The sequence below is a fragment of the Cryptosporidium sp. chipmunk genotype I genome (genome assembly GCF_004936735.1).
Source record: "Cryptosporidium sp. chipmunk genotype I strain 37763 chromosome Unknown contig_1, whole genome shotgun sequence".
In the NCBI taxonomy this organism is placed as follows: domain Eukaryota; phylum Apicomplexa; class Conoidasida; order Eucoccidiorida; family Cryptosporidiidae; genus Cryptosporidium; species Cryptosporidium sp. chipmunk genotype I.
The window spans coordinates 79,257-95,817 of record NW_027125604.1 but is presented as its reverse complement, the minus strand read 5'-3'; the positions used below and the strand labels follow the sequence as shown (position 1 = coordinate 95,817).

Genomic DNA, 16,561 nt, shown 5'->3' with positions numbered 1-16,561 from the left:
GGCAAATTAATTGGGGGAGGATCGCTGAATTAACTAGGGTGGGAAATTTCTGGAAAAACAAAATCTGTGTCAATAGAATCATCTGTATTTTTACTTTTTAAGTATATTTGAAGGAATGTCAAAGGAACAAGCCAAGTCTAAGGATTCCTGTGTAGGTCCTGCTCCATTTGGAATTTCTAAGGTGCTGAAGGAGTCCTCCAACAAGAAAGTTCTGACTGAGTTTGTCTTATTTACGCTCTCCCTAGTGCTTCTTCCGTGTGGGTTATTCTTTTTGAGTCCGGTATTTCTCAGGAGATTTCTTCCAGAGCAATCCATTTCAGTCGTTTCTGCAATTTTCTCCGTCATACTGGTGAATATCATTTGTGGAATATACGTGTATAGGTAAGTTATATATGGGGTTGGTAATCAACGTGGACTTGATATTCTATTTTTGGGTATATCTTGGCCTTATGCTTTTTCCCCCAAAACATTTCTGAAACTCACTCTTTGAAATCCTAATGTTAAATTAACCTCTTATACTGCTTACAACCTATTGTTCTCTATATTTTTTTCTCTATCTACAGAGCTTTTCTTCAAGAAAAGGGAGAGTGGCAAAATATGGGTCCACCTTCTACCCCAATATCTGATAAGTCAGAGTCTAGGAAGGCTAGATAAGTGTTTTTTGCCCCAATTTAATCTAAGTCTAGTCTGATTTAGCTCATTTTTAAGTCTTTATATTTTTTACGCCATTCCTCATGTTTTTTTTTGTGCGGTAACTTTGTGGTATCTATACTAATATATGGTGTTGGTTTATTTTCTCCAAGGATTTTGAGTATATTTTTCTTTAAATTTCTTTTATTTAAACTCTTACAGGAAATAACTCTGACATTCTTGGCAATGAGAAGGTCTATTGGAAAGAAATTACTCTCACCTTTACTCCTTTTATGTTTTTATTTAGGAATCTTAAAATGTGTAGACCCACAAATTTTTGATGAAATAAATGAACAAAACTCAATCTTTGACAAGGAAAACTTAGAAAGAGAAAGCTCTCAAACTTTGGGAGAAACAGAAAATCCCGCATCTCAATTAAACCAGACAACCCCCAAAGAAGAACTCAATTCCCTGCCCAATGACATTGAAATCAACTGGAAAGGAAGAGTTCTAGTAATTGGAGACATTCACGGAGATCTGAAATCTTTAATTACAAGTCTATTCCTCTCTGGAGTCATTAATAGTAACTTGGACTGGGCTGCAAAGAATACCCTCCTTATTCAGCTTGGAGATGTTGTTGATAGAGGATCTCACGCTTTGCAAATTTATAAGCTATTTAATAAACTTAGATCTCAAGCTCCTTCCCTTGGAAGCAGGTTTGTGGGACTTTTAGGAAACCATGAAATAATGAATCTGTGTGGACAATTACATTATGTAACAGAGGAGGATTTTCAAACCTATGGAGGGAAAGATAAAAGAACTTTTGAATGGTCAAAGGAGGGGTTTGTAGGTAAATACCTTAGAACAATGAAGCTCGCAGTCAGAGTCAACGATTCTCTCTATGTTCATGCAGGCTTACTCCCAAAATATGCAAAGCTGGGTCTGGATAGGTTGGACAAGCTGTCTAATGATCTATTAGAAGGAGATTTCTGTGACTTCTACTCATCTCTCTTTTTCGTAGAGGATGGACCTCTTTGGACAAGAGATATATCCTTAGGAGAGGAGGAGAGAGCTTGCAAGCTTGTAGATGAGACACTAGAAATTTTAGGTCTAGGCAGAATGGTTGTTGGTCATACAATCCAACATGATAATAGGATTAACATGAAATGCAACAATAAGCTTGTGCTGGTAGATACTGGGTTTTCTGAAGCGATCTATGGAAAGCCATGTATGCTTGAGATTCTATATAACAAAGATAATCCAGATACTTTTGACTATAAATCCTTTCGTCCTTATTCTATCAATGAGCTACAGGTCAAAAGTGATTCTTCAAAACCTAACATTAAATATATTCAGGTGACCAGTCTCTTCTTAAACAAAACATCCACAAAGGATGAGCTGTAAATATTAGATATATTAAATTTCCCTATTTACTAATTCCTCTATTCTATTTAATATTGAGATTAGTGAATTGTCCAAAGTTTGGGATTCATTGCTAGTCTCAGAGTAGTTATTTGGCATTATTGTTTTATTTTGATCTAAAGGATTATCATTTTGGCTTTTGCTTTTCTCTCCAAATTTAACGGTTTCCTCCTGGCTTATTTTTGGTTCCTCTATTCTTTCTTCTAGAATTGGATGCTTTTCAGAAAATAGCTCCTTCCATTCGCCATATTCATTTTTGTTATCTCCAGTAAAAGGCAAAGAGAATCTTGGAAATGGTGTCTCAAAATTATGATCTATCTTTCTTCTTTTGTTATCATCCTTCTTTCCCTGCATAATGTCCTTTGAAACCTTCAAATCAATAGAATTCAGCTTTTGAGAATGGTTTAGCTTAAAAAACTCGTATTGAGCTATTCTCTCGTCAAAATCATTTAATAGCTGCTGAAAAGTTTCCAATATAACCTTAGCTTCTTCATTATTTTGCTCTTTCTTTTGTATTTGAAGGCTTTTTGCCTCGATCTTCTGGACCAATTGAGTCCTCAGATCACGGAGGTAGTCCATAAAGACTTTTTCATCTTCCTGTTGAAACTTTCTATTAGGAGATTCCGCAGAATCAATAACTCCTTCAATTTCGAGAAACCTCTTTTCTAAAGGGTCAGGCATTAAAGGATTCCCATATCTGTCTTGGTAGTAGTACTGAGGCCCATTATATAGGTTAATCAAGAGAATCCCGTCTTGGAGCATGTGATTCACAATTAACTTGACTTCAGGAAATAAGTTACCTTTTATTTCACAATCTTGAACAACTTTTTTAATTGTTTCCAAAGTCACAATGGTAACAGGAACTCTCATGTACTCAAAAGTTTGGGACTCCTCCTGACCATCTTCCAATCCTGTTTTGTATTGGGATTTAAAAATTAGAAATAACAAATATATTATTGTAACGTTGTGATGAAGCTCCTCAAGGTCAATGTTTTTTAAATTGTAGTTGTCTCTATCCTCAAAAGTGTCTTGAAGACTGTCCATAATCATAATACTGACATTCAAGTCCAAAATTTCTTCCCTGTTTCCAGCTATTTGAGCCTGGCTATTTTCAGGAATAGCTTGAAATTCACTTATCTTTTTTTGACCAATTTTCCAAGGGAGATAATGATTATCAGGTAAATCAAGCTCCAATCTCTTATTGAAAAGGCGTATAGTCACACCTAGTAAAATCTGAAAACACTCTTCCCTTTCCTCAATATCAGTACAAAACTGCACTACACTGAACTTCATTTCTTTATACGTTTGGCTAAACAACTTAAAAGTACCTGGATTCTTAAAATTGATTTCTTTGTTCATGCTCCGAACCTTCATCCTATAACCTCGGAGTAGAGTTACAACATCCCTATAGTAGCATAAAGTTCTACCACATAGGACTCCTGGGAAATAATATCCTTCAAAAATGTCTCCTGGACGGAAACGCTCTTTTACTTCATGTTCCTTATTTGACATGTAAAAGGTTCCATAAAATAAATAAGAGCTAGAGAAACTATAGTGAGCTTTTTAGAATGGTTTTCTTCTTTTCAAATGCGTTTTAACTTTTTTTCCAGTTTTTAATTAATCCTCAGACCAAGTATTTAAGGCGTAATGCATGACTTTGGCGCCAAACAGTGCAGATTGTGTAGAACGACTAGAAATGTAAAACAAAAGGACAAAAAGCGAGAAGAATAGAAGAAGGGTTGAGAGGTTTAAAGGAAAAAAGTGGGAATATTGAATATTTAAGACTAGAAGTGTAGTGTGAGCAGAAGAAGGAAGTGATGTTAGTAGCTAGTTTCGAAATTGGGGCAAATGCATGCAGTATTAATAATTGACTTGATAAAAAATACATTAAATCTCGCAGATAAGGCTTGGAAGGTATTGTGAATAGCTGCCATAATCTTTGGGGAGCTAGTGACAAATCCAGAGATGATAATATTGTTTTCTTGGAGAATTTGAGAATGTAGTATTCCTTTTTGGACAAGCTGGTTCGTAAGTAGGATGACAATACTCTTAATTAGATCCTCTGGAGAGAAGTTTTTCTGGTCGTGGTTAAGAAACTGTAGTTTTCCCAGGGAAGAGGCCACAGAATCCCCTTCCAGATTGATTTCAGGATAAGACTGGCCATAAATATCTTTGACAATCAAATCACAGTTTTGAATATTGCCTATAGAAATGGCCTTGTCAATATCTTCCATGCTTTCTATATTAAGGTTTAAGATCTTTGCTAGACCCCAGAGAGTGTATTCCCCAATTTCAATGCCTCCAACTCTTTTTGAGTAGGAGTCTTCCGTAAAATGGAGGAACTCAGTGTATGATTTACCAATGTTGATGTGAATGAAGTGTGTCAAATCTATGATATTGTTAGTTAATCCATGAAACTGAACGGGTTCTTGCTCATCCAGACAATTAAATATACCCAAAGTTTTAATGAAGTTGCTTTTAAATGTATATCTTTCCAGAAAATCTTCAAGCTCAAAGTTGGATTTAAGCATCCTTACTGGGTCAAAAGCATCTGATCTTTCATCCAAAACAACCTCTAGCCTTTCAAAGTCTGTACCTAAGCTGTCCTTTAATATATAATAACTGTCTTGATTTTCTTTATTTTTTACCATTACTGAAATTCTGATCTTTTCATGGAGCTCTTCCACACTTTCTAAAATCAATCTCTTGAAATCCGAAAAACTTATCCGAATAAATATCAACAAAAATCTTTGATTGACAGATTCTTCAAGTTCTATATCATCTAATGACCCTCCTAATAGTACAAACTTCTCTTTCATTTCATTCCTTTTAATTATCTTTTCAAGCAACAAAGTCTTTTCTTTCCTGGAAGTTAAGTCGTTTACTGCTATACAAATATCAACTTGGCTCCTAAAAATCTCAACCCCTATGGAATTACCCATTATTTTTAATTCTCATTAAGGAAATTCTACTCTGTACTCGTTATAATTTAGTACTCTCCCACAGTTAATATCTAAGTGAATTACAAGTAAAGAAATATCCAATTCAATGTTTACCCTTCACATTCCTCCAAACTCCACTAATTCTTTTGTTTGATTTATTATTTCCTAAAGAATAGTATTTATTATTCTTGCACATTTACCGCCAAGATTGCATGGCTTAATAATAATTGGAATATTGGAATAAAAAAGTATTGAAGATGATGGGAATACAACAAATTTTGTTAATTTGCCTTATAAGAGGATAATTTACCAATGAGAATCAAACATCGGAAAGCAGATTGCACAACTCTGGAGCTACCACTGTTTAAGATGCTAACTTTAATGAACTAAACAGTATATAAACAAATTAATGGTAAAAGTTAACAATATAGTACTAGAAAATTAAACAAATATATGAATGTTATCCAAACTTTGGTTAAATTTCACAATATTTTTTTAAAAAATTTCAACCAATAAAATGGAGTTAATTAAAATGTAAGGATTTAAATGGGCTTTCTAGCGGATTTAAGCCACATAAACCGTAGGGAATCTCACCGGATTCTAATACTTATATAGAAAAAGCAAACCTATTCTACCTCTTGAAGGTTTGTAGCAAATATAACAAAACTGGAGTTTGAGAATATAAGAAAAGAACTACAAAGCAAATTTACAATTCAGAACGATAAAAAAGAAATAGAAAATTTTAATTAACCAATCCTTAAGTTTCTTGAAACTAGGTACTTACTTAAGCTTGGCCTTCGAAATGTGTAATCCAAATGTTTGTAGAATACACTTCTTCACACCACTGATAGCTAAATAACGAAAGATTTACTTAAGTAATAAATTCAATATGTTCCATGGAACCTAATTAATCGGTCCAAACTCAGAACATTTAGTCCAAAACGAAGCTTGAACACTAATAAACTTAGGCCTGGAAAATTCTATTTATTGTGGGACTATAAATTAGGGGTTTCCCGCCCAAACGGGTTAATATGATTAGGCAGATAATAGAATTAGAAAGTTGAAATCTGATCTTTGTGGGCATTTGGAAGAAAAGGAAAGAAAGTTGGAAGGAAGAATGAGCATAATGGACGATCAAGGTTTTAATCCAGATACTTCAGAGATGGCCTTGATGGAGGTGATGGCAAGGAGTCTGCATCACGTTTTTGAGACTTTCCAATATGAAGCCAGCACAACATTAAGGAACAAGAGCGACCAAGCAATATCTAAATCTTTGGAGCAGTATGTTTCCAGCTTGAAGAGTGTGTTTTCTGAATCATTTGGTAATTTGAGTGCTTATATAGGGAATCCTGGCGAGCTTCAGGAATCCATGGATATGTTTTTCTTCAGTGCGTATATATTTGAACTGTTCTACGTAGTATTTTATTCTGATGAAGATGAATTAATAAATGGTTTGTTTAAATGGTACCTCAAGTATGGAATGAGAGATTCTGTTTCTCAGTTGGTTGGACAGTTAACTGAGGCTTCTGACAACTTTTTGGACTTGCAAGAAACTGGTAGGGTATCGGAAGCTATGCATGCAGAGGAGAGGCTTGGAAAGCTTCTTACTAGGGCTCTATTATTGGGAGAGGTTGAACTATTTAACTCCACTCTTTGGAGTCTGTTTCCGAACAATAAATTTATACTTACTTTGAGTAATTTACTAAACCACCATTCAAAGAACATTCATCCAATTAGCAGAAGTCTGACAAAAGAGCTTCAATCTTTGAAGAGTAGTCTTCCAGCGGTGGTTCAGACTTCTCTAGAGGGTTTATTTGGCAATGGGAGTGTGATTCAGGATTGTTCTGATTCTTGGTTAGAGGCTTTTATGTTTTCTTCAAGGTATGTTTCTGGAATAACTTTGGACAACTTTCCTCAGTTCCTATCAATTTACCTGGACTGTTTAAGCCAGGAAACTTCTCCAGCGGTTGTATTCAACTCTTCTGTGACAAGATTATCGCAGAATAAGAGATCATCTGTTCTCAGAAAAGCACCCCAAGATATGTTAGAGCATGAGCTTGGAGCTTTATATTTACTTTCAAGAGATTTAAGCAAATTTATTGTCCATGTATACGAATCATCAGAGTTGTATGGACCGTTTCTTGCTGTACATTTGTTCGATCCTCTCTTTTATGAGGGTCTTCTTGAGGAAGTACCTTTGGAACTAAAGTCAAAAAATTTAAGATCCAGAGTTTTAATGAATTATGCTCTTTGGTTGGTAGAGACCGATCTTTGTGACCCTGCAATATACTTACAAGAGTGCTCAGACTCCCCAGACTTAAAGGATGATGTCCTCAAAGCCTTGACATTGATTTCAAATAAGATTCCTTTTTTATTTGAGTATGTATCAGATAACCTTGAAACAGAAGCAGACAAAATTTTTGTTATGTGCAATGAGGAACCAAGTGATTGCAAGTGTAGACAATGTTTTCTTAATGAATATATTCCAGACTGGAGCATGGACGAATCAATTACAGTGTTTCTCAAGTTAATTAGAGATTTCATTGGCCAGATAGTGCCTTCAAAAGATCAACAGATTGATTTCTCCAGAAAACTTATAGTGGAAAGATTTAACCAGGCAACTTTAGAGCTCCAGAAGTCGTTCGGACCCAAAACATCTTTAAAGCAACTGCTTTTGCTATTAGAAAAGATCGTTCTACTTATAGAGCTGGCAAGAATTGAAGGCAAAAATTACAAAATATTCACTTGGATGATTTTGGAGCATTTTGTGAATGTTTCTCCGACTTTGTTTCTAAATATAATAGCTGAAAAAAGGGATATATACTCCCAGTATAAGTTTCAAGAAAAGCTCCCAGAAGAATACATGTTGGACTCCGATCCAACAGAATATGTCCCTCTTAACAAACAACTTATTTTAATAACCGAATTTTACCCCCAAAGAGGGATTTTGGAAACAATTTCCCAACTAATTCCGGAATTCTCAGGACAAGGCTCAAACCTAAAGATTCCTCCGTTCTTCAGGACAATGATTGAGTTTTCTCAACACATTAACCCGATATTCTGGACTCTTCTCTCTCCTTCTTGGAATCAAGAAAAGCGAATTTGGGAATCTTCGTACAATTTCAATAGTGATAGTCTTACAAGATTGAGTTGTTTAAAAGATCAACTTTGCCAGGACTGCTCTTTCTATGAGTCATATTCGGATGATGAAATCTTGGATGATGCAGCTAAGATGATTTTGTCACTAAACCCTAATGCCATACCTCAAATTTTAGTATCTCTATATTGTTTATATTGTCAAAAGCTCCTTGAAGGCCATACATCTGGGAACATTCAGAATGTAGATGTGATTTCTTGTCTTTCTTCGAGCTGGATGGATATTTTTTTCGCTCACGCAGTCTCCGACACCTGCCATCCTTTCATTAACAACCCAAATCTCAATTCGACCATTATTGCCGAGGTTTCGAACACCATCAACGGTTCTTTCCTATAATTTATAGCCTATTTAAACATCTAAGACTAATACCGAGCAAAAATATGCACATCAGGGAAATCTAACTACCGAAAGTATTTTAGCAATTTATAAGTATTACTTCAATTAATCCTTATATTCACTATTTTCGGAAGATTTTTTTTTCGTGGCCACCCCACTTGGTTAGCCGGGGTTCCCGCCTTTAAACACGCAATTTGGGCGGTAACTCCTTATGAAATTTGATCAAAGCTTATAACAAACTGGTATTTAAGGTAAGGAAAGGCACAGGAAAGGTGAGATAATATTTGACTCTTGGTGTGATTTTTTTTAAAAAATCAGAGGGAAAAACTGGAAATAATTAATTAAAATCGAGGAGGATTTCAGCAGTTAGTTACCCAGAAGTCAAGAGACTATTGGGAAGGCTATTTTTTACCTTATATTAAAAGAGAAAAGATTTTTCGTGTGGATGACAAAGAGTAACAAGGATGATACGACAAAGGTGCTTAAAAAAGGCCAGAAGGTGTCTTCTGGCGAACAGAAGAAGAGTGGAGGAATGTCTGGGCTTGATATTTATATGAAGCAGTTTCCGGGGGCACTACTACCTAAGACACAAATAATGGGGTGTGAGTACCGACAAAAGTCAACACAGAAGAGTTTGGGAAAGCCTCTGTTAAGACTTCCAGAAGGTATGGAACATTCAAGTTCTAATCTCATTAGAATCTGGAGGCCAGCTTTAGTGGTGCACTGTAGAGAGAGAAGAAGGTCAAAACTAAAGGGAAGCAATACAAACCCTGCAATGAACTATGACTACTACATTCACTGGGAAGGAACAGATCGTAGATTAGATTGTTGGCTAACGTGGGAATCTTTGAGAGTTATTCCAAATGAATACCTACCTCTTTCGCATAGTAAGCCGAAGCACGACCATGAAAGCCAACATTTGGAGGCCTCTAGCTCAACTGGTGATCCCCCAAAACCAAAACTGAAAGCTTCAGATATTTCTGTTGCAAAAGACGACATCATTATTGGAGAGATTCCTTATTATCATGACATAGCACACGAAGGAATGGACGAAGAGTACCTGAAGGAACACGAAGAATTAACCAAAGTAAAAACAATTAGCAAAATTGCGATGGGGCCTTTTGTTGTTGATACTTGGTACTACTCTCCATATCCTAAAGAAGTACAGAATGTTGACATTCTGTATATATGCGAGTTTTGCCTTTCGTTCTTTGCACATTCTGATGAATATACAAGACATCAGAGGTGCTGTATTATGTTTTATCCCCCGGGAAATGAGTTGGTCAGACAGGACGGTCTTTCCATGTTCGAAGTTGATGGGAGGCTTGCTAGGGTTTACTGTGAAAATCTTTGCTTCCTTTCCAAGCTTTTCTTGGACCATAAAACTTTGTACAACTCTGTACATTTATTCTTGTTCTATGTCCTTACTGAATGTGATGATAAAGGTTATCACATTGTTGGATATTTTTCAAAAGAAAAGTTCAGCAAGAATAATCTTTCTTGTATAATGATTCTTCCTCAGTATCAACGTAAGGGGTACGGAAAGTATTTAATTAACTTTTCATATTGTCTTTCAAACCTCGAACAAAAGCCAGGTTCTCCGGAAAGACCACTATCAGATCTTGGTAGAGTCTCTTATATCTCTTATTGGGGTTATATTTTACTAGAACTTTTAATGGATGGCTCCCAAGACGTGATTCTTTGGAACAAACCCCAGAAGAGCCAGACTCAGGATAAGTCATTATTAAAGCAAGCTGCAACTATAAGTAACTTCCAGGACGTTGTTCCTCAAACTCAATCCACTCAGAGAACTACCAGAGCCTCTAAACAAAAGGAGAGGAAGATGAATTTAGATGCAAACACTGATAAATCTTCGTGTCCTTCCATTGGTTGCTGTCCAAATACCAGGTTTATTACTGTCCAACAGCTGAGCGAGATGACCAGAATTGAATGCAATGATATTCTTATGACTTTCAATGAGTTTGGACTCTTAAAGTCTCTTAGCAACGGAGAAAGCTTCGTTTTCCTTCCTATACAGCTGATTCCCCAGCTTCTCCAAAAAACTGGAAAGCCTGCTACACAGATGTACCTCTCCAAAATTAACTACACTTCTTATGAAAACTTTTTGGCTCCTTTCGAATGTAATGCTATCCAGTAAATTTCAAATATATATACTTATTTGTTTTACTAACTTTTCTTTTATATTCAAATCGTGATTTTGTTTTTTTAGTGCCTATTTGCCATTCTCTTCCATTGTATTATAACTCTTTGCTTGCATGCACATGCTCTCCACAACCACCAGTTCCCCCTTATACCGGTACTCCACATAATGTGGATGCATTGATTTATGGCCAAATTACGTGTAATGCTCGTAAGGCCGTAGAACTCATTATTTAGAATCAAAAAATTTATATAAAAATATATAATATAGGCAAAGGAAAGGAAAATGAAAAACAAAATAATAGATGAGTACTTAGGGAAAACGGGTATTTTACAAACGATTACTTTTGTTTGGATTTGGTTGATGTCTTACGCTTGACTTGGGTCTTTTTTGCGATTGAGCTTCCTCTAAACATCAAAAGGAAATTCATTAACATAGTTCCTGTGATATTTGCAGCTCCAAGTATAGTGGCTCCTATATAATCTCCAGAGTAAGCACCATAAAGAGCAGAATAGGTTAGAGATAAGTTTCCAGGAGCCCTCATGGAGCTGGCAATTATACCAATATTGGCGTTTGAAAACCAGGAGATTTCTGCTGCCCCAAAAAACCCTGGCCCAACCCTACAAACAACACTAACTCCAAGACTATAGAGGAAAGAAAGTAGAGCTTCTCCGAAAAAGCTACTAAGAGGGAAAAGACTGTAATCCCCATGCTTCAAACCCTCAAGCAGGTACTTTGGGATTATTTGATACTCATTTCCAAGATAAAATAACAAAATCCCACCCATTACTCCTCCCAATGTGGAAGATATTACCGAACCCATCATTATTCCAAAACTTGGATACTTACCAAGGTAGTAATTCACCATTGAGTAAGTTGGGCAGACTTCATATCCTCTATAAATTACATATCCAAAAATGAAAGATGAACAGAATGCTAAAAATCTTAGTTGGTTTGTTTGTTCCCAAGTGCTTAGCCATCCAAAAACTTGGTCAATGTGATTTATTATCTTGTATTTTTGAAGTAAGGGAAAGAAACTCTGACCTCCCAAGTAACTCATTAATATTTTGTGACCCTGTCCCTCAAATACTAGAGGTCTAAGAAATGGGGAGAATAATGATACGTATATATAGAAAAAACTACTTTCTAGGGCTGAAAATAACCAAAAAAGTAATAATCCCCGAGATGGTATCATACTTTTAAATAAACATGAAATCCTATATACCTTTTCTCTAGTCACTTCCAATAGGCCAAATTCCTCTTCCTCTTCCTTATTTCTTCTGGTTGATCTAGAGGGAGTACTCTTAGGCCTATTTTCCTCCGCTCCTCTTCTTCTGGTTATTGCCATATTGGGTCAGAGTATTATTTCTTATTTTCTTTAAGTTTGTGATTCCAGAAATTTCACAATTTTGTTCCTATTTACCTTTTAGCGACTAATTTGAGCAACTTTAATTAATTAATTAATTATATTTCTTTCCTTCCCACACCGGCTTCAAATTCCACATATTTTGTTCAGTCTTTCCCCACTTGTTTAAGTCTATTTGCCTGCCATATTATGTACTCTAATTAAATCGAAATAAACAGTTTCATCTTGTGGGCATTTTAAAATACATTTTAGACTGTTAGTCATTCCAATTATATGTATATATTACTCACATAATCTATCCTATCTACAATACTTTTACATACACAGCTTTATAAAATACAGAAATTGCCTTCCAAATTTTAAAAATACTAACTTTAACAAATATTCTAAGAAAACACTATACATATACACAACAACTTATATTAACTCACACTAACCGTTTAAATTCCATTCACTCCACTATTAATTATTGCACAATTGTATATTTCTCATAAATTTTATCTCAATTAAAGTCTAGGCGGGAACTGAACAGGAAAAAATTATAGTAATAATTACGTTTGGTGTGCAGAAAATTATAAAAGCGAAAAATAGGAACTTAAATAACTTAAGATAATTATCGTATTAAAAAAAAGGAAAGAAAAAATTCTTTGAATAAATGAGTGGAAATTATTCAGTTGGATAAGATTTTGGTTTCTTAATAATTGAGGTAATTGAGAGTTAAGAAACTTGAATTTACTCTAATTGTAATATTTTTTTTTTTTAAAATTAATAGTATTAATACAAATTTTACAATAATTATTTGGGTGGTGATTGTTGGACTGAAACCGAATAAATAGCCCGTAAATTCAAGTTTTTTTCTTCTTATATTTTATTGTAAAATTAATATCAGAACTACTGCTAAACTACTAATACTATTATTATTACTACTAATACTACTACTACTCATTATACTGTTATTTCTGCTATTACTAATATTACTGACGATATTAACATTTTTTTCCGTTTTTATCTACACAGGAAGTAAACAAAAGCTTTGACTTTCTTTTCTTTATTTCCTATGGATTAATCAAATTTATGAGGGAAGTTCTTAAAATAAGTTCACAATAAGCAGATATACCTTAAGCTAGAATAATTGATTAAAAAAAAAATATATTCAAAATTTAACGGATATAATAAATAACTAACTACTTAGATTGAAGTTGAGGGAGAAAAAAAAATTGAGTATATTGTGTTACTAGAATTGAGAATTACTAGTAGAAAGGGGAATAATGGCAATTAATCCAGAACTTTTCAATCTTAGAGAAACAGGTAATTTTATCTAAAGCAAATAAAAACATATATATATATATATATATAAATTATAATCTTAATATTTATTCGAATTTAGGCGAGTTAATACCATCACTATCGGGAGATGAATATATGTTAATGTCAAGAAAATCGGTAAAATTTGGATTAGATGATATAAATGAGAAGTTTAGAGGACATGGCGATGTTTTTGTCACAAATAAAAGAATTATATTAATAAGAAGCAAACTCTCAACAAATGCATTAAGTAATTTTGTATCTTTATGTATTCCACTTAAAAATGTTTATGATTTGGAATTTAAACAGCCAGTATTATTAGCAAGTTACTTGGAAGGATTTGTTAAGCCATGCAATAATTCCATATATCCTTTATCAGGTGATTCAAAATGGTGGATTTCATTTCATAAAGGAGGATGTGCAACTTTTGTTAGATCATTTTATAAGATTTATTTGAAAGCTACAAGGGAAGCAATAACTGAAGAGGACTTTGAAAGTAAGTATTTAATTATTTTGAATATATATAAAAATTTTATTTATATTTTTTCCTCTATCTCTTACGAATACATTAATTATAGATGAATACAATAGAAGCAACAGCAGCAGTAGCAATATTGCTTACATTGACAAGACTGACCCTACTGTTATATATATTCAAGAATAATAAATAAAAGTTATCCTTTAATTTATTTTTAAAAAATATTGTTTGTTGTAAATCATAAAACATTATTAACAACGGAATTTAACACAGTAGAATTGGTTGAACATGTTGAAAGACTTGGATTGCAATCAATATTTAAATCACTAGCTTCTGTATTAACTTCATTACTTAGAAAATTATGAGTTAAATCGAAATTAACCGTATTATTATTCTTATTTTTAGTTGTGTTAGTAATTGTGGTAGAGAAATCTTCGGTATATTCAATTTCTTTGGACATGATTAAATCACTTTCATAGTAATTCTTCTTAGTATTTTCCTCCAATATATCATCTCCAAAACTTAGCACTGAACGACTATTAATTATTTGATCATCGAGATAATCTTCATAATTGTGGTTTCCTCCTTGTTGCAACACCATCGTTCCTCTTCCTGTATAATCCTGGTTTGAAAAAGGAATTTCAAAATCATCAATATCATACTCATCCAAAACATATGATTCTAACTCTATTCCATATCTTTTGTGATATTCCACATCTGCCATATTCTCATGTTGACTTAAAATATTCAAAGGATATTCTGCATTAGCTGGCATAACAATCTGCTGACTTACAATATCCATTTCTTCCTGCTCATTTAAATTATTTATATTATTATGATTGAACGCCAAGTAATTTTTTTCCACATTAATTTGAGATGTTTCTTCTTCAATGCCGGTATTGGCAGTTGCCGCCTGCCCATTGTCCACATGAATGCATGTAGATTGACTATCATTATATTCTTCTTGAGGAAGAACAATAGTATTATTAATATGGAGTTGATCAATATTTTTCAAGTATTTAATACCAGAAAATGAAGAGGTTGAATGGCTATTTGATAAATTTTGGTTTCTAGATAGTCCAAGAAGGCTTTCCAAAGAAGAGCTTATTTTTTCTTTTTTAACTTTAAAAAAACTGGCAATTTCAGAGAAATTAGAAAATTTAGATTGTAAAAGTAAGTAAAGTCTATTATTTATTGGATCCGATTTTTGTGAATTTTCATTCAAATCAAAAACATTCTCTTCATTGAGTGAGTTATTTTTCAATTCATTATTTTCATTTGCTATACTTCTGTTTGCTCTACTTATAATATAAATCCCAACTAAAATAAAAGATTGCCCAAGTAGAAAATTAAACTTGAAAAATAACCCCAAAATTGAATTTGAAACGTATTGTTTATCATAATAAAGCATTAAATTACAAAAACCACTGGATGCTATTAATACTGAATTAACTATTGGTACCACAAAAATTGCTTGAAATTTTGATAATGCAGTATTCCAAAATGCCCATTGTATTGAGCCTGTAATAAATATCATAAATAAAAGTTGATATGTTAATTTGTGAATAATAACATATATTCCATCTATTAATATTATTTGGATCAAATTCTGTACTAGAACATTTGTATATCCTCCAATAAGACCCGATACTGAACAAATACAAAATCTTTTTATTGGTGTAGATATTTCAACTCTTGGGAAACCTTTTGTTAATTCAAAGAATAATGAATTAATCATCTCAATTCTTTCTTCTATCACACTAATATAATTTAACACTTTATTATATAATCCTTTTTTACTCTCATTTACACTATTCTCTCTCCCAAATCCGTATTTAATATCAGAATTACTATTCATACATATATCATCTACATTATGATCATTTGTAACGTCCAATACTCTAATTACATTGTCATGGGAATTATAAGTTAATTCAGAGCCTTCCATTCCTGAAATACTCTCTTCGTACTTGATATATTTATTTTTACTTAAATAATCTCTCAAGTTTGAAATTTTTAAATGCAGAGTATTTTTGTTTAAAATAATAATATCTTGACTAGATTTTCTATTATCATTATTGTTCTTATTATCCTTGCCAGCGTTACTATTCAAATTATAATTGTTATTTTCGATTCTGGCACTAGTGTTTGTATTATTTGGATCCATTTCATTTTCGTATTTATTTTCTTCAGTCCCATCCAATCCAAAAAGTGACAAATATGTAAAAAATAATATAGATGAGATATTTAAAAAACAGTATAAAACAAACTTTGGTTGTGTATATAAAATACTGAGTTCTTCTACACTATAAACTGGTACATCTTTAATACCAAATAATATTATAAGTAATAATCCAAAAATTACCAAACCTGTACCTTTATAGTGCCTTGACCTTATTTCTTCATTTAATATATACTTACTAAATATAATACTCCAAAATATATGTAAACCAGAAAATGGAGTTACTATCATTGCTGATGCAAAATTTAAACTTATTATTATCAATATTGCATTCAATATACACGAAAAAAACACTCCCAATAACCAAATTGGCCTTAAAATGAGTGGTCTTCTTTCTTTAGGATTCAACTCTTCTTCTAAAGTAAAACTTAATCTTATCAAATTATCACCTAATCCACCCAGTATGGACGATAATAAAGCTGTAAATATTCCGAAATACCACATTTTATTCGCAAAATCAAATCGAAATTATTTTATCTAATAATTATAATGAATCGAATTAATATTTAGGTATTTGTAATA

At 33.2% G+C, this 16,561-nt stretch overlaps 8 protein-coding genes across 8 annotated transcripts; 4 read left to right on the top strand and 4 right to left on the bottom strand.

The window, feature by feature from the left end:
* Positions 1-876: 876 nt before the first annotated feature.
* On the top strand, positions 877-2,034 carry ELE39_000035 (serine-threonine phosphatase; the record flags this gene model as incomplete). Its single annotated transcript, XM_067344802.1, has 1 exon — positions 877-2,034. One exon carries the CDS (start codon positions 877-879, stop codon positions 2,032-2,034), a length of 1,158 nt encoding a protein of 385 aa, XP_067200823.1.
* A 12-nt stretch (positions 2,035-2,046) lies between these two features.
* Positions 2,047-3,564, bottom strand: ELE39_000033 (apcomplexan conserved; the record flags this gene model as incomplete). Its single annotated transcript, XM_067344800.1, has 1 exon — positions 2,047-3,564. The coding sequence occupies one exon, from the start codon at positions 3,562-3,564 to the stop codon at positions 2,047-2,049; it is 1,518 nt and encodes a 505-aa protein (XP_067200821.1).
* Positions 3,565-3,872: 308 nt separating this feature from the next.
* On the bottom strand, positions 3,873-4,994 carry ELE39_000032 (pantothenate kinase 4-like; the record flags this gene model as incomplete). The annotated part of the gene is made up of 1 exon (XM_067344799.1): positions 3,873-4,994. The coding sequence occupies one exon, from the start codon at positions 4,992-4,994 to the stop codon at positions 3,873-3,875; it is 1,122 nt and encodes a 373-aa protein (XP_067200820.1).
* Positions 4,995-6,111: 1,117 nt separating this feature from the next.
* Positions 6,112-8,487, top strand: ELE39_000031 (uncharacterized protein; the record flags this gene model as incomplete). Its single annotated transcript, XM_067344798.1, has 1 exon — positions 6,112-8,487. The coding sequence occupies one exon, from the start codon at positions 6,112-6,114 to the stop codon at positions 8,485-8,487; it is 2,376 nt and encodes a 791-aa protein (XP_067200819.1).
* A 445-nt stretch (positions 8,488-8,932) lies between these two features.
* ELE39_000030 (MOZ SAS family) lies at positions 8,933-10,645 on the top strand (the record flags this gene model as incomplete). The annotated part of the gene is made up of 1 exon (XM_067344797.1): positions 8,933-10,645. The coding sequence occupies one exon, from the start codon at positions 8,933-8,935 to the stop codon at positions 10,643-10,645; it is 1,713 nt and encodes a 570-aa protein (XP_067200818.1).
* A 343-nt stretch (positions 10,646-10,988) lies between these two features.
* On the bottom strand, positions 10,989-11,996 carry ELE39_000029 (uncharacterized protein; the record flags this gene model as incomplete). The annotated part of the gene is made up of 1 exon (XM_067344795.1): positions 10,989-11,996. One exon carries the CDS (start codon positions 11,994-11,996, stop codon positions 10,989-10,991), a length of 1,008 nt encoding a protein of 335 aa, XP_067200817.1.
* Positions 11,997-13,282: 1,286 nt separating this feature from the next.
* ELE39_000028 (arabinogalactan) lies at positions 13,283-13,983 on the top strand (the record flags this gene model as incomplete). Its single annotated transcript, XM_067344794.1, has 3 exons — positions 13,283-13,322; positions 13,402-13,815; positions 13,898-13,983. The coding sequence occupies 3 exons, from the start codon at positions 13,283-13,285 to the stop codon at positions 13,981-13,983; spliced, it is 540 nt and encodes a 179-aa protein (XP_067200816.1).
* A 52-nt stretch (positions 13,984-14,035) lies between these two features.
* ELE39_000027 (uncharacterized protein) lies at positions 14,036-16,483 on the bottom strand (the record flags this gene model as incomplete). Its single annotated transcript, XM_067344793.1, has 1 exon — positions 14,036-16,483. One exon carries the CDS (start codon positions 16,481-16,483, stop codon positions 14,036-14,038), a length of 2,448 nt encoding a protein of 815 aa, XP_067200815.1.
* Positions 16,484-16,561: the final 78 nt, after the last annotated feature.